The sequence below is a fragment of the Babylonia areolata genome, chromosome 18, assembly GCF_041734735.1.
Source record: "Babylonia areolata isolate BAREFJ2019XMU chromosome 18, ASM4173473v1, whole genome shotgun sequence".
Classification (NCBI taxonomy): domain Eukaryota; kingdom Metazoa; phylum Mollusca; class Gastropoda; order Neogastropoda; family Buccinidae; genus Babylonia; species Babylonia areolata.
Window position 1 is genome coordinate 17318853 of NC_134893.1, and position 22500 is coordinate 17341352.

Here is a 22500-nt window from a genome sequence, read left to right on the forward strand (position 1 = left end):
CACCCTTTTTGCACAACCAACCCCCCGCCCCCCCCCCCCCCCCCCCCCCCACCTCCCCTCTTGCCCTCTCCGTGTCCTGCTTCGATATGTAAAATACATGACATAATCTGTGAATATAATGTCATTTGGCAAATCTCCTTTGTTGTCGAAATTTAAGTTACCCGGCGTTGTGTGTGTAACTCCTTCTCTTGAATTCCTGATATATGTGTATCGATGGTTAAACACATCACAAATTCATTCATTCATTCATTCATTCTTCCTCTCTCTCTCTCGGTGGTCAGTCAAACGCTCGACTCGGAAGCGATTCAAGGACAAGGACGACAATTTTCCACCACATTTAGTTTTTCTTTTTAGTGGTTCAACCACCATTGCCTTCTTTCTGTCAATGGAGGAATCATAGTTTACTGAAAGCATTCGGTTCTGGACATGCAGGGTAAATCAAACTGATTATAAAACGAAAATGGAAGAGTTAAGGTAGGAAAACAATTTAGCTCTGTCTTTTGTCCAGACATTACACCAGCGATTTACAGCTTTCAGCACCGGTTACCACCCACACCACTGATGAAGACCCGTGCTGGAAGCGCCTGAAACACTTCAAGTTTGAGAACCCCGCAGTCCTTCATTCGCAAAGTTCGTTCCTTTCAAGGAATCTCTCTTGTCTTTTCTTGGGTGAATGGATATATACCCATAGCAGGTCCCTGTGCAACACGCACAATAAATTGTGCATGAAATGAACTCAAGGGAGCAAGTGCGCTGTACTTGGCAAAGTTGGCTTGGCTTTTAGGATGAAATAAACATTAAAAAAAACAAAAACTGTCTTGAAACAAAGAAAAATCAAGTAAACAATGAAGAAGGACGGGGGAGGGGGGGGGGGAGAGGGGGAGATGTGTTAAAAACCAAACAACAACAAAAGACAAACAAACCAAACATCTAAAACAAACTGAGGTGATAGGTAGCGACAGATGCCCTATGGCAACATCTCTCCTCACGAAGAGCATTAAGAAAGAACCGAAAAAAAACAAAAAAAAAAAGAACAAAAAGAACAATGTGTGCCTGCATATCAATCTACATGTGTCGTCATGACGCCCAAGTATTGTCATACTTTGAAGTACCAACCCCCTGACTGACCCCCTCACCCCCCCCCCCTCGCTCACCCCCCAGCTGCCCCCTCCCCCCCAGTCCCAAGCCCCCTCCCACACCATGCCTAGACCCCCTGCAAGGATAATGGCAGAGCAAAGTCGCGGATCATAGCTACCTTGAGGACATGAAGTGGTGGAGGGGCAGTTGTACTGGCGAACACGGCTGCACATGACTTCCCCTCCCTTCTCTTATGTCCATTTACATGACGATGGTCAAGTGTCTGGCTTTTAAAGTGTGTGTTGTGTGTGTGTGTGTGTGTGTGTGTGTGTGTGCGTGTGGGTGGTGGTGGTGTGTGCGTCTGTGTGTGTGTGTGTGTGTGTGTGTGTGTGTGTGTGTGTGTGTGTGTGTGTGAGAGAGAGAGGGGGGAGAGAGAGAGAGAGAAAGGGTAGGGGGAAAGAGAAGAGCAGGTGGAAAAATGGGAGGTGGGTGGGAGGTTGGGGGAGGGGGAGAGGGGGGAGGGGGAGCAGGGGGAGAGGGGGGGAGGGAAGGAGGAGTAGGAGGAGAGGGGTCAGTGGGATGACATCAAGTTTATAGTTTTATGTAATGCCGATATCCTTCTTCCTTGTGTGGGTGTGTGTGTGTGGGGGGGGGGGGGGGGGGGGGGGGGGAAGAGGGGTGTGTGTGTGTGTGTGTGTGTGTGTGTGTGTGTGTGTCCGTGTGTGTGTGTGTTTGTCTGTGTGTGTCTGTGTGCGTCTGTGTGAGTCTGTGTGTGTCTGTGAGTGACAATTTGTATGGTAGAAAGTTACTGTCAAGATATTCATCTAAACAGCTGAATGTATTATTCATTAACCTAACACCTGTTCACCTAAGGTTTCTTAACTTATTTGTATTGCTTAATATACAATTTAACATAAATCGAGGAATCAACTTATCTATATAGCTAAATGTATCTTCTTTTTTGATCTAAGCAGACGCTGCTTAATCTTATTGCTAAATGCGTCATTTGTCAGCACAAAAAGAGGAATTAAGTTATTGATATTGCAAAATGTATTGCGTGATAACCTGCAAAACGGTGGTCACGTGTTCACATTTTCAAATGTAACAACTGTTAACCTACAAGCGGACATACCCAAACAGCTAAATACACATAATTATCAGTTAACCTGAAATTGATTGATTTATTGATGTGGATACTTATATAGCGCTTATCCTCGGTCAGAGACCAAGCTCTAAGCGCTTTACATACACGGGGTCATTTGCACCACAGGCTGCCTACCTGGGTAGAGCCGACTGACGGCTGCCACTGGGCGCTCATCATTCGTTTCCTGTGTCATTCAATCAGATTTCAGACGCACACGCATACACACTCAGACAGACATGTAACATTTTACGTGTATGACCGTTTTTATTTATTTACCCCGCCATGTAGGCAGCCATACTCACGTATGTACACGAGTGGGCTTTTACGTGTATGACCGTTTTTACCCCGCCTTGTAGGCAGCCATACTCCGCTTTCGGGGGTGTGCATGCTGGGTATATTCTTGTTTCCATAACCCACCGAACGCTGACATGGATTACAGGATCTTTAACGTGCGTATTTGATCTTCTGCGTGCGCATACACACGAAGGGGGTTCAGGCACTAGCATGTCTGCACATATGTTGACCTGGGAAATCGGAAAAATCTCCACTCTTTACCCACCAGGTGCACCGAGATTCGAACCCAGGACCCTCAGATTGAAAGTCCAGCGCTTTAACCATTCGGCTATTGCACCCGTCAATGAAATGTGGACATAACCAAACGCCTCAACCAGTTCAAACCAACTGCAGTTCTGAGTTACAGTTTTTACCTGTCAACCGAATTGCCATCACCACACGTGTATCGTCCCGTAACCCCCAACTTTTGCTGATAACCCACACTGGTGATAACAGGCGGCTTGACACTTATGACCCAGATCTAAAAAATCATCGGTGACTTCTAATATTGACTGTGAAAACAGCGGGCGATTAGGAGTGTGTGCGTTTGGATTTTGAAGTGACAGTGGATGTTTCATTAAGCTATGAAAGAAAGTCGTCTGGAACTTTAACGAGAAGGGGCACTCCCCGTTCATTGAATTCATGAGCTTATAACGCATACCTCTGTTAACGCGGAACAGTTGTTTAATCATTCTTAATATTGATTTTCTCCCCCCCCTATTTCCCCACACGTGACAGCTTCTTAATCCTTGGATCAGGATTCAGAACAGGATCGCCGACCAAATCTTACTTATTCATCCCTACTCTTAGGCATATCATTCTATATAATATAGAGAGAGAGAGAGAGAGAGAGAGAGAGAGAGAGAGAGAGAGAGACAGACAGACAGACAGACAGACAGACAGACAGAGACAGAGACAGAGAGACAGAGATAGATAAGGGGTGACGTATACCGATCTGGATCACCTTTAAAATGTATTCAGTCGGACACACTGGGGTGAATAGATAACTTTTTTTTTTTTTTTTTTTTTTTTTGGCGGAGGTAACGAAAGAAGAAGGAGACAATGGAATTAGAATTATTTGTATGAAGACCAAGAAATTGAATATCATTGTGCGCAGCATTCTTAATTCATTTGTGATTGTTGGGTTTTTTCTATTTATTATTGAACACAACTTTAGTTATAGCAAAATAGATTCAAAAGAGAACAGATAAGGGGGAAAAAACAAGACAATCATTTGGTTTAGATATGTGATCTGTATTACGGTATTTTGTGTTTAATGCAGTGATGCCATATATCTATTTTCTTACTTTTTCGCTTATGTACATATTCAATAGTTTGCTTATTTGTATTTGCCCCGTTATTATTATTCTCTTCATTATTCACGTCAGTCAGCCTGTGTGATAAAGAGCAATGATAGCAATGGATAAATGAATAAACACAAAAAACCCAAAGAACTTGAAAAAACGGCTGTTCAGCGGAAACCGGTTTAAAGAATGTTATGTGCACACTTAGGATATTTGATAAAAAAAGAAAGAAAAAAACAAGCACTCTGCACAACACAAAAAACGACGACTTGGACGGCCAATACTGAAGAAAGATGAAGACGATGAAGTTACGTGTACGAAAACAAACGACGACGGCGACGAGAAGACGGCAGCTGGAAGACAGCAGTGAACAGACGACCGGAACACCAACGCCACCCGGCCAACACAGACTGAAGGGACAATGGCACAGGAAGTGGGATGCTGCCAACTGTCAATCAGGTACTACTACCCTGACGCTGGAAACAATAAATACAGACGTCACAAGTCCAGCGGGGTACTCCTACCCTCTTGGCTGGAGCACACAGAACACAGAAATACAGAACTTGGCCACCTGGAGGAAAAACAATCCTCACATGAGGGTGCCAACTGGGCAAACAGCCGAAAACCAAAACAGGCACGATCTTCCTCCGAAAAGGCCGCGGGCACAAAGCTTCGAAAAGTGTCACTGACAGGACAGAGAGACTTGAACCTCTGCTTAGCAGTGACAGGAACGCAAAAAACAAGACACCACGATTACACGAGAAAACGTAAAACTAGGAGCTACACACACAAAATGTACAGTCCAGAGGGGGAGAATAAATGGGGAAAGGCACGCACAAAGCAGAAATCAACCCGTGATTGTCGTGAGCTGTGAAAAAAAAAATTATGATCATCATTATTATCATTATAACTATTGTTATTATTATCATTACTATCATTTAGGAAATAACTTCAGTACATGTAAGTGAAGCATCTGACGAGCAAGCAGCAAACTACTTGTCAGAATGAAACGTCACTTACCTCCTGCCGTGAAAACTGAAGCCGCGGCGCCGTGTGGTCAGTGTGCAGGACATGGACTGACCGGACATCGACACGGGAGAGTACACGGGGTGGAGCCGCAAACGATAGGGTGTCCCTGTGTGCTCGTTCCCCATCACTTTCGACATTTCTCGGCTGAAACCCATCTTGCTTGGCAACTGACGAGACCTTCTAAGGCCGAAAGAGGAAGAAGGAATAGCAACGCTGATTGACAGATTCCTTGAAAGGAACGAACTTTGCGAATGAAGGACTGCGGGGTTCTCAAACTTGAAGTGTTTCAGGCGCTTCCAGCACGGGTCTTCATCAGTGGTGTGGGTGGTAACCGGTGCTGAAAACTGTAAATCGCTGGTGTAATGTCTGGACAAAAGACAGAGCTAAATTGTTTTCCTACCTTAACTCTTCCATTTTCGTTTTATAATCAGTTGATTTACCCTGCATGTTCAGAACCGAATGCTTTCAGTAAACTATGATTCCCCCGTTGATAGAAGGCAGTGGTGGTTGAACTACTCATACCCTTTCATTTTCTATTTTTCAATCAGTTGAGTTCTTTGGTATGTAGAGAACCGATGCTGTTGTTTTTTCTTTCCCTTTAATTAGTTGGTTTCCTGGGAATCCTCAGAACCGAAATGTTTTAATTCACTGACTGCCGGGAAAAAAAAACATAGAAAGTAGCCAGTTCACGGTTCAGGTTACATCGTTGGGACTTAGATACACTGACACAACGTTACGATGAGAGTGTCGTTCTCGAATCAGATGATTTCTTCCAGGATGTTAGGAACGGAATGCGTTCACTGGCTTTAGTTGGCAAAGTTTTGAGTCCAGACAAACACCACTCCCCTTTGATAAAATGCCAGAGATGAGACGAAGAAAACACTACGCTACAAACCACTATAGCTTAGACAAACACGAACAGTTCTTTTCAGAAGTTTGTTGACAGGTTGTTGTTTTTTTTAACGCATTTTCACGACTCTGTCACTGACAAAGTCGCAAATCGTATTCAGCTGCATTGTTGTTTACAGCTCTGAGATCGGGACATCGCAAGGGGGTATTTCGGAGATTTCGCTCGTCAATCACACAGACATGACAGTGACACAAAGCTGCTCAACGCTGCTGGTTTTGTTGGTTCTGTCGTGGGCCAGTCCGTCTGTAACTGTGTAAGGCTAAATGGTTTTCCAACCAACCTCCTGGGCTTCACCACGTGAATTAGACAACAAAGAAAAAAACAAACATGTTGGAGTGTATTCTGAATAGGAAATCTCTTCTTGTGTCACTCCTACTTTGGCTTTGCATTGTGTTTCATTGTTTACGATTGTGCTTTTATATGTCTTTTTTTTTTTTTTTTTTTTTTTTTTTAACAGCTGTATTTTCTATAACAAAAATTTTAGTTCCTATATTTATTACACCGAAAATTTTTATTTCACTGTGATTTTTTTGTTTTGTTCACACGGAGCAGAACCAGCAGATCATATCTGGTAGAATCATTCATATAGTTTTTTTGTTTTTTTTACTACAATGCTTCGCTTGGCAGGCTGAAAACCAAACCTTGGATCTAATTGGGTTTTTGTTGTCTTCGCTTCCCATTTGCCCGTGCTGGGCTGTGTTACCGATGATGCTTTAAACATCTCTACTAGCCATATCACGAAGAAAAGGAGCTTTTAGCGACGGGTTTTAAATCTATTGAACAGGTTCGCTTAAAAAGATCTCATAATCCATGTACGTATTGGCTGGATTAGGGGATCCTTTTCTCAGAGCTGGCAGCTAAAACATAGAGCACCTGGGAGCCGGAGAGAGAGAGAGAGAGAGAGAGAGAGAGAGAGAGAGTGAATGGTTTATTGTTTTGACTTTTCGGCTCGTGACACAAGGGATGGGAACCGGTAGGAACTCCCGTGTTGCCATCCATTATGAAGAGCAACGCCAAGTTATGAGAGAGAGAGAGAGAGAGAGAGAGAGAGAGAGAGAGAGAGTTCATACACACAAAACTAAAAGCTTGCAGCTTCCCAGTGGCCAGCTGGGGAACCCTATATGCACACAATATTGCTTGGAAACGAGCAGCAGTTTCATCAGACACCTGAGACTCCACGCCTCCTGGAGCTGAACAGCACACGACAGGTCCGGAAGCTGTGAACCACCAACCGTGTGAACAGCTGTGGCCTACAAATACTGTGGACACCTATAATCTGCCATTACTGGTGACAAGTGTGGTCCACTCTCATTGTTCATAGCTATGGTCCGCCCTCACTGTGGACATTTATGGTCTGCCCTTACTGTAGTCATTCAGACCTGCCCTCAATGAGGACGACTCACTAGCGACGGCTGTTGGTTTCAAGCGATGATAGGGCTTTGTTCAAGGATGATAGGGCTTTGTTCATCATTGTTGTCTTATTTATTTTATTATTATTATTATTATTATTTTTTTTTTTACATTTTTTATATTATTTTATTATTTTTTATTATTTTATTATTATTATTATTATTACTACTACTACTACTACTACTACTACTACTACTACTACCTTTTTCTATATTATAATTATTATTTATTTATTTATTTATGTAATCTTATCTATTATTTATTCCCCCCCCCCCTTTTTTTTTCCAAGGCCTGACTAAGCGCGTTGGGTTACGCTGCTGGTCAGGCATCTGCTTGGCAGATGTGGTGTAGCGTATATGGTTTTGTCCGAACGCAGTGACGCCTCCTTGAGCTACTGAAACTGAAACTGAAACTCACGGAGAACCATTCTTCTTCTTCTTCTTCTTCTTGGTGTTCACAGCCACAGCATCAGTCCAGCTCTGGCGCTGAATGACGTCGCTGTCTTCAGTCTTCGTGGCTGCCATATAGTTTAGGCATGAGCGGAGTGTCGACAGGCCACTCTTCAATTCAGTTCAATTCAATTCAAAATACTTTATTATCTGCTTCAACCAAAAACAGAAAATTTTCTTTAGGCTCACTTAAAATAAAATGAAATGAAATGCCCGTCAGAAACCCCCCAAAACTGACACACCCTTCACTTATCACCATGTACACATCGATTATCATGTAAAAAGAAAAACATGTGGGTAAGATACTATTACATTCAGAGTGTAACAACTGTGTGTGTGTTGCGTGTGTGCCCCGTGCGTGTGCATGTATCGTTTTGTGTGCGCGCGCATATGTGTACGTTTCAATCATTATAAGAAAGGGGAATATTTTTGTCTTACCCGTCTGTACAGGGGGCATTTTTGGACGGAGGTGTCATCAGCTTCAGTTTTCGGTACATATGGTTGCTCAGTTTGTTGCGACCGGAGTGAAATTTCACCAGACATTTTGCTACTCTCTGGGTAATGTGTGGTAGTTCCTGATTGAATGATTGATCACAAAAACGGGGTAATTTGCACAACAGGCTGCCTACCTGGGTAGAGCCGACTGACGGCTGCCAATGGGCGTTCATCATTCGTGTCCTGTGTCATTCAATAAGATTTCAGGCACGCACACATACACGCTCAGACAGACATGTAACATTTTACGTGTATGAGCGTTTTGTTTATTCACCCCGCCATGTAGGCAGTCATACTCCGTTTTCGGGGTTGTGCATGCTGGTTATGTTCTTGTTTCCATCGATGAAACGCTGACACAGATTAGAGGATCTTTAACGTGCGCGTTAGATCTTCTGTGTGTGTATACACACGAAGGGGGTTCAGGCACTAGCAGATCTGCACATGTGTTGACCTGGGAGATCGGAAAAATCTCCACCCTTTACCCACCAGGCGCAGGTGACGAGATTCGAACCCGGGACCCTCAGATTGAAATTCCAACGCTTTAACCATTCGGCTATATAGCCCGTCACTGTGTTTGATTGTTGTAGGCGCCGTGAGTGCCCTGATGAGAGGCTTCATATCACTGAAGCTGACGCTGTTCCAGGCTTGCTCCCCCGAGGCGTCCTTCTTGGCCAGCCGACCAGCCTGCTCATTGCCAAGGACCGACGGGTACAATAGCCGAGTGGTTAAAGCGTTGGACTTTCAATCTAAGGGTCCGGGGTTCGAATCACGGTGACGGCGCCTGGTGGGTAAAGGGTGGAGATTTTTACAGTCTCCCAGGTCAACATATGTGCAGACCTGCTAGTGCCTGAACCCCCTTCGTGTGTAGACGCAAGCAGAAGATCAAATACGCACGTTAAAGATCCTGTAATCCATGTCAGCGTTCGGTGGGTTATGGAAACAAGAACATACCCAGCATGCACGCCCCCGAAAGCGGAGTATGGCTGCCTACAAGGCGGGGTAGAAACGGTCATACACGTAAAAGCCCACTCGTATACATACGAGTGAACGTGGGAGTTGCAGCCCACGAACGAAGAAGAAGAAGAAGAAATTGCCAGGGACCCCCACAATGGGCAGGGATCCACTGGAGGACCAGCCGTCTGTTTCTTACCACCTTTTGTAGCGCTGCCCACAATGGGCAGGGATCCACTAGAGGACCACCTGTCTGCTTCTTACCACCTTTTGTAGCGCTGCCCACAATGGGCAGGGATCCACTGGAGGACCACACGTCTGCTTCTTACCACCTTTTGTAGCGCTGCCCACAATGATGGAAGCTTGTTGTTCTGAAGGACTTGAAACACTGACAGAGCGTTTGCCAGGAAGACAACTTGATGATGATGATGACAACGACGACAAAAATTATCATTATGATGGCAGAAACAAAACTTTTACGACGTGAGCCGCTTCCGAATCCGAGATATACCTACAAAGAAAAAGCCCAAACAACTGACACATATAAAAGAAAGAAAGAAAGCAATGGAAAAAGAATGAATGAATGAATGAATGAATGAATGAATGAATGAATGAAGGAAGGAAGGAAGGAAGGAAGGAAGGAAGGAAGGAAGGAAAGGTTTTGCTGCTGCTGCTGCTACTACCACTACTACTACTTTACTTCCAGAGACTGGGGAATGTTCAGGAAACCACGCACAAATACTTCACCGCTGGCTACAGGTAGACCACCTTTCCCGATATTTCATCTGAGACAACTTTTTTTTCAATTCCTAAAGGAAATGAGTATTTTAAAATAAAATTTATGATGAATGAACACGGCTCAGTTTGGATCTGGTGGTATGAAGAACCGGATTCACGAGTATGTGAAGTTTGTTTTTGTTTGTTTGTTTGTTTGTTTGTTTATCTACACATAAGAATTATTTTGTTTCTACCAATGAAAGCATATAACCCATTTCAGACACGTCAAATAATACAAACAACATGTGGGCATTTAATACGTAAAAAAAAAAGTAATGACTCTTGAAACCAGTAAAAGTCATAGTACATGGCTGATAATGAAAAAGGCGTAATACTGTTTACTGTAACACGTTACACGCTGTGTATTAAACACATGCTACTCACTACACAGGTGTTAAGCTGCTCATAAAACAGCTGCTCGTTACACACACGCGTATGTCCACATCCAAATCCTACACACAGGTTGTGAGAAACAAAGTATTTCCTCTGCACCCTCACCCTCATCCTCACCACAACACCTCGAGCCAACTATCAAGGTAACAGGGCAATGTGTGTGTGTGTGTGTGTGTGTGTGTGTGAGTGTGTGTGTGTGTGATTTTTTTTTTTTTTTAAGCCGCAGAACGAATCGACAGCTCCAGAACAGAGTACAGTAAGAACTGACCTTGGTGAAAACGACGACTTGAAGTATCTGTCAGTGATCAGAACAATGTGGTAGATTGTTTTCTTTGGCGATCACGAGACAGCTCCAACTGCCTGGGGCTGTAAAAGCTACGCGAGGTGTTAAGGAGTGTGAGGAAAAGATCGGTTCCTTTCACTGCTGTATGTACAAAGTGAGGGGCGCCTTGCCTAAAGGAGTATAGCATAGCAATGTGGGTGTGTGTGTGTGTGTGTGTGTGTGTGTGTCGGTGGGTGTGTGTGTGGGTGGGTCGGTGGGTGGGTGGTTGGTGGAGGGGGGGGGATGGGTATCACATTCCCGGGGTTGTGAGTTCCATCCCCCCTAACGCCCGGCTGTAAACTTGCCATTGACCGCTGCTCACCTTGATGAGTTGTTAATCGGTTGGTGTCTGTGTTCAGTGTCAGCCAGGTCCTCCCGCTACACGGCACCCCTTAAACCCCACCTGCCCCCCCCCCCTCCCCTACTCTTCCGGAATGGGTCTATCCCTTGTCGTCTATATCAACAGTAGCGAGTGTAGTAGACCTTAGGGAGTATTCGGAAAATGAACAAATCAACACTTTCCCTTCCTTTTCAATGTTGATGACAAGTCTGAGAATTTTCAGAAATCGGGCAAACCAACCCTTTGAAAGTTGAAACTTTATTGCAAACCAACATTAAAAGTAAACGTGTACATGTGATCTCATTTTTTTTATGATACTGGGTGATATTTGCTAGATCATTCAAATTTGGGCATGTTTGTCTGTGTATGAGTGCGTGCCTGAAATCTGATTGAATGACACAGGAAACGAATGATGAGCGCCCAATGGCAGCCATCAGTCGGCTCTACCCAGGTATGCAGCTTGACCCCGAGTTTGTAAAGCGCTTACAGCTTGGGGAGAAGCGACTGGCGTCATTACATTTCTAGCGTTCCATATACGGATGCAAAATATAAATAAACGCTAACTCACGATGCAAAATGCAAATAAACATTGACCCGGTGATGACCAGATAGGAAAGTAAGCAAGCAAATGAATAAGCATGCACAGGACTTAATATAAGACTTTCTTCTCCGGTTCATTCTAATTGATTTGTAACATTTTCAAACAATAAACCGTTTCGGCAAAATGTGTAAAACATGTTAGTAACATACTATGGTTGAATAAGCAACTGTATTATTAGAGTCATACTTATTTAGTGTGTACGCGCGCAGGTGTGTGTACGTGCGTGCATGCGTGCTTGCGTGTGTGTGTGCGAGAGAGAGAGCGTACGGGGGAAGCGTTCCAAAGTTGAAGGAGCTGAGTAACACAAACTTTCCGTGGCATTTAATTCGTTGAGGCAACAATGAAGGGCGATAACCGACACATAACGAGACAGACACAGGGCACCGTTCAGAACAGTTGTTGGTTCAGACCAGCGTTGGGACAGTGAACGTAAGTCCCATGAAAGCAACGCTTCTTTTTTTTTGTTGCTTTAAAAAAAAAAAAATTAACCTGTGATAAATGGGGTCCATGATCCTTACCTTGCACACTAATCTGACCCATACCTATTGTGTTTTGCATTCCCATTTCCAAGCTAAATAAGTTCTATTGCCGCGTTAAAAACAGATGTCACACATTTACGGTGGACGTTTGTATACCCTCCAACCCCCTGCACCCCCCCCCCGCCCCCCACGCCCCCTCCTCCCCCCCACCCCCCCAATGAATGTTTTTTTCTCACCCTCACGAACTCACTCATACACTCCGTGATTTCATCAGGTTTAAACTGGGGGGATTGTAATTATACTTCAACGCAGCAATAACGATTTCACCCCCTCTGCTTACAACAATAAGCTTCGAAACCTTTTTTTTTTTCGCTTTACGTCACAACGTCAATGCATCTGAAAAAGTTTGTGACTCAAAATAAAGTTGCTTTGCCTCTGTTCTTTTAACATGGATTTATAATAACCACCCCTTTTATCCTGACCTATAGTTTTCAAAGCTTTAGAAAAAACAAAAACAACAACAATATATTCTTTCAGCGCACTATCATGCACACAAAATCTTATCGAGATCAAAGATAAGCGCGCGTGCTCACAAACCTACGACGTGTGTCTCTGCTATGATCTCAAGACTTTCGTGAACCCAGTCAAGTGTGTAAGAGAAAAACTAAGCGACGTTGGTTTAAAAAAAACCCAACCTAAACCAAAAACAAAAAACAAAAAAAAAAACCCACAAAAAAATCCCAAACAAAACAAACAAAAAAAAAAAAGAAAAAAAAAGAAAAAAAGAAAAAAAAGAAGAAAAAAAGGCCGAAGTATCGCACCACTCTCAAAACACGTCATGACCTTTTGAGTCTTCGAAGACTGTTACGCTTTATTATACGGGTCTTTAAGTAAGAGGTCGCATTCTTTAAGAAGTTACACGCTTTGCCTGGGTCCCGTGTCAGAAAAAAAGCAATTTTGGGGTGTATCTTTGTAAAATACATTTTGGGGAGATGAATACCTAAATACGTGTATAAAAGAGAGAGAGAGAGGGGGGGAGAGAGAGGGGGGAGAGGGAGAAGAAAGAAAGAGAGAGAGGGGTGGGGGGGGAGGAAGAGGGAGAAGAGAGAGAGAGAGAGGGGTGGGGGGAGAAAGAGGGAGAAGAGAGAGAGAGAGAGGGGTGGGGATAGGAAGAGGGAGAAGAGAGAGAGAGGGAGGGGGGTGGGGATAGGAAGAGGGAGAAGAGAGAGAGAGAGAGAGGGGGGAAGAGGGAGAAGAGACACACACAGAGAGAGAGGGGGGGGGAGAGGGAGAGAGAGGAGTGAGCTGAATGAGGGAATGTTGGAAAGGTGTGTGTGTGTATGTGAGTGGATTTTTTTTTTTTTGGGGGGGGGGGTGGGTGGGGGGGGGGGGGGGGGGGGGGTGTAGTCAATAGTCCGAGCGGGGTGGGGGGGTGGGGTGTAGTCAATAGTCCGAATAACATTTACCTCTGTGGCATGAATCCAAAGTTAAACATTCTTTCCATTCTCTACCCGTTCCCTCTTTTTATTACTAAGATCAGTACGGTATACAAATTGAGAGAGAGAGAGAGAGAGAGAGAGAGAGAGAGAGAGAGAGAGAGAGAGAAAAGAAGAGATTTGGGAAGGAATATGCAGAACGGGTTTGGTCCTGAGACCAGCTGGGAAACCAAAAATCAAGACAGGAACACTTGCTTTGCACTGCGGAAAAGAAAACAAAAAGAAGACAGAAAACAGGGCACTGATGTGCTTTACATTTTCAGTTCACTCTGTTTGACGCTGGAATGCTCGTTCCAAGCCCTTTTCCGTCCGTTCTCCACTTTCAGACCCCCCCCCCCACCCCCCCCAACCCCGTCCCCCTTCCCTTTCTCTTCAGATAATTCATTGGTTCGGAAAAAAAAAATCACTATTTTGGATTGGCTGATGAGTGGCTCTGTGTGAACCGCAAGTGGGTATACTTGGGAAGTGTGTGTGTGTGTGTGTGTGTGTGTGTGTGTGTGTGTGTGTAGAGGGTGGGGGTGGAAGAACAAATAATTATAAGAAAAAGTCACCACTACAAAATAAAATCGTGCCAGTCAAGACCACGTTGATACAAGAAAATATGTGCAGGTGGAAGGACTATTAACAAAAACAAAAAAATAAATTAAAAAAAAGAAAGAAAGAAAAAAAAAGTGGTTGCTGCCATGAACACTGTTGCTGTCTTCGCACTCATTTTAATGAAATACAAGATATACGACAGAACACGGAATATTTGCCTTGCCTTGTTTGTTTCTATGTGTGTTGTGTGGAGAGAGAGAGAGAGAGAGAGAGAGAGAGAGAGAGAGAGAGAGGGGGGGGGGGGACGGAGGGAAGGGGGCAGAGAAAAGGTTTGGTGAAAGGATCTGTAGAATGGTAAGGATTGGGGGGGATGTCATGGTATTTAGAGCATTTATGGCTCACAAAATGATTTAAAAACAAACAAACCCTCTGTTGTTACGAAAAGCAGTAAAACAAAATTGATTGTCATCTTAATTCACGATACAAGATCAGCACTCTATGTTATAAATGTATTCATAATTCTGCCCCTTCCTATCTCTGTGGCTGCCTTCACCTAGACTCCATCTCGCTCTCTACGATCGGCTTCGGATCCACTCTGTTTATGCATACCCAGATTCAAACACTCGACTGTTGGCCGCCGTTCTTTTTGTGTCTCTGGACCTTGCAATTAGAATGAACTTCCTCTTTCGCTTCGTCAAGTCTCCGCACTGAGCTCTTTCAAGTCTGGCCTTGAAACCCACCTCTTCCCAAACTAGCCTCCCTTCCCTGTCTCTTCCTTGTCTTCAGTTTCTCCAGTTTTGGAGTTATGCATGCGTGTGAATGACTGGTGCGAAAGCGCTTGGATTTGTCTCTGCACAAGATTCAGCGCTTTATAAATACCATTATATTATTATTATTATTATTATTATTATTATTATTATTATTATTATTATTATTATCATACACACATACATAAGTAACAACAATAAAGAACCATGCACACAAACACATGAAAACACACACACACACACGCAAACTTGACTGACAAAAATACAGAGAGAAATACACACACACAGAGAAAGAAAAAAAGACAGAAAGAACACAACAAACAAAGCAAAAACAAACAAAAAAAAAAAGAAAAAAAAAGAATAAACAAACAAACAAATAAATAGATAGATAAATAAAATATGATCAAAAGAAGGATATCATATATCATGATATGTGTAGTCCTGTAGACTTTTTTCCTTTTTTTTTTTTTTTTTAATTAAAGCGTACACCCCTCTTGCTCTCTGCATGTCACAAGAAAGACCCCGCTTCTTTTGAAGACGTTCAGCAATTATACAATATCAGCCAAGACGGCCTGTGTCTGACGAAAGCTGTGCTACGGGATATCGTCTTTTATGTCGGAGAATTGACTATTATTGATCCGTCATTCACACTCATGTTGTGCGGGTCGCGAGATTCTTGAGAGGATCAATGAGAGTCGCTTGCCGAATGAGTTGAAAATGAAAGTAGAGTGTTTCCGATGGTGTTAGTTAGAATGGCGGGAATGGTGTGAGGGAGTTGTGTTTTGGTGGTGGTGGTGGTGGTGTGGTGTGTGTCTGTCGGGGGTGGGTGGGTGGGTGGGGAGGTAAGGTGTGTGTGTGTGTGTGTGTGTGTGTGTGTGTGTGTGTGCTTAAGTGTTTGTCTCTCTCTCTCTCTCTCTCTCTCTCTCTGTGTGTGTGTGTGTGTGTCCTGTTGCTATGACCATAGCAATAAATCATATACAGTCCTTCCGTGTGGTTTACACAAATAATAACAGACCCATCGTGTTCAACGACAGGAAAAAAAGAAAAAAAAAGAAACACATACACACAGAAAGACAGAAAAATTGACAGACAGCCAAACAGACAGGATCTCTCTCTCTCTCTCACACACACACACACACACACACACACACACACACGGGCAGGGTGATTATTGTCGTTGATTGATTAAACTCTTTTATTTATTTTATTTTTTTTAGTGTAAGGCAACGTTATTGACACACACAAAAAAGGTGAAGCAAAAAACAAAACAAAACAACAACAACAAATAAAAAGATTGAAAAAAAAGAAGAAAAAAAAGAAAAAAAGAAACACCTGAACCTCTCCCTCCACAATGTTAGTATAATGAATAATAATAATAATGGTATTTATATAGCGCTGAATCTTGTGCAGAGACAAATCAAAGCGCTTTCGCACCAGTCATTCACACGCATGCATAACTCCTGAAACTGTAAAAAAAACAACAACTAAAGACAAGGAAGGGCAGGCAAGGGAGGCTATTTTGGGAAGAGGTGGGTTTTAAGGCCAGACTTGAAAGAGCTGAGTGTGGAGACTTGACGAAGCGAAAGAGGAAGTTCATTCCACTCGCAAGGTCCAGAGACAGAGAAAGAACGGCGGCCAACAGTCGAGTGTTTGAATCTGGGTATGCGTAAACAGAGTGGATCCGAGGCCGATCGTAGTGAGCGAGATGGAGTGTAGAGGTGAAGGCAGCCGCAGAGATAGGAAGGGGCAGTATGTGAACATTTATCTGTCAGCCAGCAACCCACATGGGCCGTGGAATGCTAACCCACTTGATCGGGTACCTCACAAGCAATGAAACAAATCCGGACTATGACTGCCAACACACACACACACGCGCGCGCGCATACACGAAACATTTGCATGTAGAGAAGAGAGAGAACTCAGAACTCAGAACTCAAAACGTTTTTATTCAAGAATTACGATTTTAGGCATTGCCTATTCTTCCAATCTGTCCTTGCTAATCTACATCTATTACAAATAGCACACACATAAATGAAAGGAAAAGGTTTTCATGCAGAAAGGTATACATATTGAATAAAACACCCCCGCGCCCCCCCCCCCCCCCCCCCCCCCCCGTCCCCCCACGCACACCCACATCCTCCGTGCACACACATGCATACACACACTGACGAGAGAGATAAGGACACACATACACAGACAGACGGACAGATTTACGGAGAGAGAGAGAGAGAGAGAGAGAGAGAGAGAGAGAGAGAGAGAGGGAGACAGACAGACAGACAGACAGACAGACAGACAGACAGACAGACAGACAGAGACATGAGAGTTGACATAAATTTGATAAAAACTATCTATACATATAAATAATAAGTGTCGTTGGAATTACAGATTGAATGAAAGAAAGACAATACTTAAATGGAAAAAAGAAGAAAAAAAAAGAAGAAAGGATGAGTAACTGAAAGAAAGGAAAAAAGATTGAAAGACAAAACGAAAGAGGTAATGAAAAAAAAAACTGAGTGGCAAATATTCTATCAAGAGCTTGTTACTGAGAGAGAGAGAGAGACAGACAGACAGACAGACAGACAGAACACTTACTGTCCCTTGGGTCCTCGGACAAGGGGTGGAAGAGTAAGCTCCCTTAGCGGACATCCTGTTGTCCCCTCTCTCTCCCTGGAGGCAATATTGTTGCGTAGACGTGGAGTCGACATCTTGTGTGATTTCTTTTAATTAAAACAACCACAAATTTCCAGCTCTCAACGAAAATCCTCAACGAAATCCGCGCCGCGCTTCTTCCATTTTTTTTTTCCCCCCACGGCCACAACACCAGTTTGAAAACGGGCACAACATAAAACAATTGTCTTCAAAGTCTCGCTGCCTTCCCGCAGTTTTAGTTTCTCAAACCGAGAATGATCTTTCAGCACTCAGTGTCACTAGATTTCTGCTCCGCACATAGCACACAGATAAGGGATATTTATGACTTAAACTGTTATATATGCTTCTTTCCGCTTTATTGCCCATACTGAAGAGTAACAATGGGGCGACAGTTTGAGCCGTGCATCAAACAGGCCGTAAAGAACAATATCATTGTCAATATAGAAGTGGGCACCAAAGACGATCTCCTGTCACAAAAGACAATCCCCAGTTTGAAGAAAAGCTCAATAATTTATTTTGTTCAAATAAATGAAAAATTGATATTATATTAAAAAATATTGGTATGCAATAGACATGTCAATGGTATAAGGATACGAAAGAAAAAAACAAAAACAAAACAAAAAACAACAAAAAAACAACAACAAAAAAACAACACACACACACAAAAAACAAACACACACAACAACTAACGATATGAAACAATTCCTTATTCATTTGTATCATTTTTTCGTCTTTTTTCCCCCTTGTGATTGCCAAATGATCGCATATGCTGTTGAAGAGATTTGTTTTTATTTATTTGATTTGTTTATCTATTCTTTTGGCATATTTGAATCAGCCATGTATTTACCCATTCATTTTGTTTTTTATAACATTAGCTTTCAAGAGCTTTTCTATCCAATCACCCCGTCGGCACGTTATTAATAAGATCCATATGCACTCACGCACCTGCACGCGGGCTGGTACCACTGGCCATTATATTAAGGAAGGCGCTTGTTTGAGTTGATTCATGCGGACATTGTATACACACGGTTTGAAGAAAACAAGAAGAAGAAAATTAATATCCAGTCTCCCTGGTCAGACCGAAAAAAGAAGAAAAAAAAAAAAGAAAAAAAGAAAAAAGAAAGGTAGAAAAAAAATGTCACGGTCTTTCACTCATTTTTCGTCGGCGTGCAGTTCTGGCACCAGTTCTCCAGGGCGCGTGGCACTTGTGTTGAGTTCACACGTCCCTACCCACATCTGTAACCACCTATACCTGTTACCTAACGTCCCTACCAACACCTGTAACCACCTATACCTGTTACCTAACGTCCCTACCAACACCTGTAACCAACTATACCTGTTATCTAACATCCCTATCCACCAACACCTGTAACCACCTATACCTGTTACCTAACGTCCATACATACACCTGTTACAACCTTCACCTGTTACCCAACGTCCCTACCTCCACCTGTTTCCTGACGTCCCCACCTACACCTGTTACCTAACGTCCCTACCTAACGTTCCTACCTGCACCTCTTACCTAACGTCCCTACCTACACCTGTTACCACCTACACCTGTTACCTAACGTCCCCACCTACACCTGTTACCACCTACACCTATTACCTAACGTCCCTACCTACACCAGCTACCTAAATTCCCTACCTACAGCTGTTACCCAACTTCCCTACCTGCACCTGTTACCTAACGTTCCTATCTACACCTGTAACCCAACGTTACCTAACGTCCCTACCTACACCTGTTACCGTACACCGGTTACCTAACGTCTGTACCTGCACCTGTTACCTAACGTCCCCACCTAAACCTGTTACCTAACGTCCCTACCTACACCTGTTACCTAACGTCCCTACCTACACCTGTTACCTAATGTCCCTATCTAACGTCCCTACCTACACCTGTTACCTAACGTCCCTACTTAAGGTCCCTACCTACACCTGTTACCTAACCTCCCTACCTAACGTCCCTGCCTACACCTGTTACCCTACACCTGTTACCTAACCTCCTTACCTAACGTCCCTACCTACACCTGTTACCCTACACCTGTTACCTAACCTCCTTACCTAACGTCCCTACCTACACCTGTTACCCTACACCTGTTACCTAACGTCCCTACCTAACGTCCCTACCTACACCTGTTACCCTACACCTGTTACCTAACGTCCCTCCCTACACCTGCGATCTGTTACCTATCCCTTGGCTTGTGCTGGTGTCGTTGGGGCACCAGTGAAGACAACGCCACCGCTCTCCTCTCCTCCACCTGTCTGTCTGTCTGTCCTCCGCCTGTCTGTCTGTCTGTCTGTCCTCCACCTGTCTGTCTGCCATCCACCTGTCTGTCTGTCTGTCCTCCACCTGTCTGTCTGTCTGTCCTCCACCTGTCTGTCTGTCCTCCACCTGTCTGTCTGTCTGTCCTCCACCTGTCTGTCTGTCCTCCACCTGTCTGTCTGTCTGTCCTCACCTGTCTGTCATGTCCTCCACCTGTCTGTCTGTCTGTCTCCACCTGTCTCAGTCTCTGTCCCCCACCTGTCTGTCTGCCATCCCACCTGTCTGTCTGTCTGACCTCCACCTGTCTGTCTGTCCTCACCTGTCTGTCTGCCATCCACCTGTCTGTCTGTCTGTCCTCCACCTGTCTGTCTGTCTGTCCTCCACCTGTCTGTCTGTCCTCCACCTGTCTGTCTGTCTGTCCTCCACCTGTCTGTCTGTCCTCCACCTGTCTGTCTGCCATCCACCTGTCTCCTCCACCTGTCTGTCTGTCTGTCTGTCCTCCACCTGTCTGTCTGTCCTCCACCTGTCTGTCCTCCACCTGTCTGTCTGTCCTCCACCTGTCTGTCTGTCTGTCCTCCACCTGTCTGTCTGTCCTCCTCCTGTCTGTCTGTCCTCCACCTGTCTGTCTGTCTGTCCTCCACCTGTCTGTCTGTCCTCCACCTGTCTGTCTGTCTGTCCTCCACCTGTCTGTCTGTCTGTCTGTCCTCCACCTGTCTGTCTGTCTGTCCTCCACCTGTCTGTCTGTCTGTCCTCCACCTGTCTGTCTGTCCTCCACCTGTCTGTCTGTCTGTCCTCCACCTGTCTGTCTGTCCTCCACCTGTCTGTCTGTCTGTCCTCCACCTGTCTGTCTCTCCTCCACCTGTCTGTCTGTCTGTCTGTCCTCCACCTGTCTGTCTGTCCTCCACCTGTCTGTCTGTCCTCCACCTGTCTGTCTGTCTGTCTGTCCTCCACCTGTCTGTCTGTCTGTCCTCCACCTGTCTGTCTGTCTGTCTGTCCTCCACCTGTCTGTCTGTCCTCCGCCTGTCTGTCTGTCTGTCCTCCACCTGTCTGTCTGTCCTCCACCTGTCTGTCTGTCCTCCACCTGTCTGTCTGTCCTCCACCTGTCTGTCTGTCTGTCCTCCACCTGTCTGTCTGTCTGTCTGTCTGTCTGTCCTCCACCTGTCTGTCTGTCTGTCCTCCATCTGCCTGTCTGTCCTCCACCTGTCTGTCTGTCCTCCACCTGTCTGTCTGTCCTCCACCTGTCTGTCTGTCCTCCACCTGTCTGTCTCTCCTCCACCTGTCTGTCTGTCCTCCGCCGCGCTCTCGCTACACAAATGGCCGTAAAGAAGGAAAGCACTTTTGTTTATTATACTGATTGATTCACACGCAGGTTCGTCAGCGCGGTTAAGTTGACGGACCTTAGACCTTAGGCTTTAGGATTCGCAAATTAACAAATAATGAGTCCAGGAGATGAAATGATTAATAAACAAATAGTAAAGAGTGGTAACTCTCTCCATTCACAAGTGAGGATTAGGATTAGGATTAGGATTCGCAGCTTTAATAAAGAACATTAACACTCTGCGCTGAGGGCTGACCGACGCGTTGAGCTTTTTGCGTAGGTCAGGCATCTGCTTTTCTCTCTGTCTCTCTCTCTCTCTCTGTCTCTCTGTCTGTCTGTCTCTTATATAAAACAGTTGTGGTGCAGCCGGTATGGATCACTTCCTTATGCTCTGGTGCCTCCTTGAAAACGAAACTGGTTTTGAAGACCCAACACCTAGTCACCCTTCAGGCAACAACAACAACAACAACAACAACAACAATAATAATAATAATGATAATAATGATACTACTACCACTAACAATAATAAGAATAATAAAAATTCAAATTAAAAAAAAGAAAGGGGAAAAAAAGAGAGTACTGAAACCCCCCCCAAAAAAACAAACAAACAAAAAACCCCCCAAAAAACCCTCAAAAAACAAAACAATAAAAACAACAAAAAACTAAAAACAAACAAACAACAACAAAAAACAACAACAACAACAACAACAAACAACAACAACAAAACAACAACAACAAAACAAAACAAAACAAAAAACAATAACAAACACAAATAAACAACAACAACAAAACAAAAAACAATAATAAACACAAATAAACAACAACAACAACAACAACAACAAAAAACAAAACAAAAACAACAACAACAACAACAACAAACAACAAAAAACAACAACAAAAAAACAAACAAAACAAAACAAAAAACAATAACAAACACAAATAAACAACAACAACAACAACAACAAAACAAAAAACAACAACCATGAATAATCGCGTGATCCCCAACCTTCCTTTGATCTTAGCTGCCAACCAGGAAACCGTGCCGAGGAAAGTGACATACATACAATGACGTTATTTGTGAGGCCCGTCATGGCACTGGTCTGTCACAGCGAGCGTTCCCCCCCCCCGGTGCCTATCGGCATGTGGACCTCTCAAGACTGCTGAGCGCTGCATCGGCGGCAGCTGTATATAGCCTATTATATATATAGCGCCCTCCTTTCTTGCGTCTTAACTACTGCAGCATGCATACAGTGGTTCTGCCCGACATCTTGAAAATAGCGGTCCCCGGCTAAAAAGTGTTGTTAAGAATAATACTAAACAGATAGCTGCCTCTCATCCCCCCCCACCCCCCTCTGTCTGTCTGTCTGTCTGTCTGTCTCTCTCTCTCTGCTCTCTCTCTCTCAGAATCTGCAACAAAGCCGTTACCCAACATTACCACGACCCTACATATCTCTCT

At 44.1% G+C, this 22500-nt stretch overlaps 1 protein-coding gene across 3 annotated transcripts in view; it reads right to left on the bottom strand.

The window, feature by feature from the left end:
- Positions 1–22500, bottom strand: part of LOC143291867 (uncharacterized) — a 103473-nt gene that overhangs the window by 59792 nt on the left and 21181 nt on the right. Inside the window, exon 1 of one of the 3 annotated variants that reach the window (XM_076601989.1) lies at positions 17407–17675. The exons of 1 other annotated variant lie outside the window; for it this stretch is intronic. In XM_076601989.1, coding sequence (XP_076458104.1) covers positions 17407–17519 — 113 coding nt within the window. In that variant the 5' untranslated portion in view covers positions 17520–17675. Of the gene's footprint in view, positions 1–4878; positions 5638–17406; positions 17676–22500 lie in introns of those variants that run through there. One more of the 3 variants, XM_076601988.1, reaches the window with a different exon arrangement.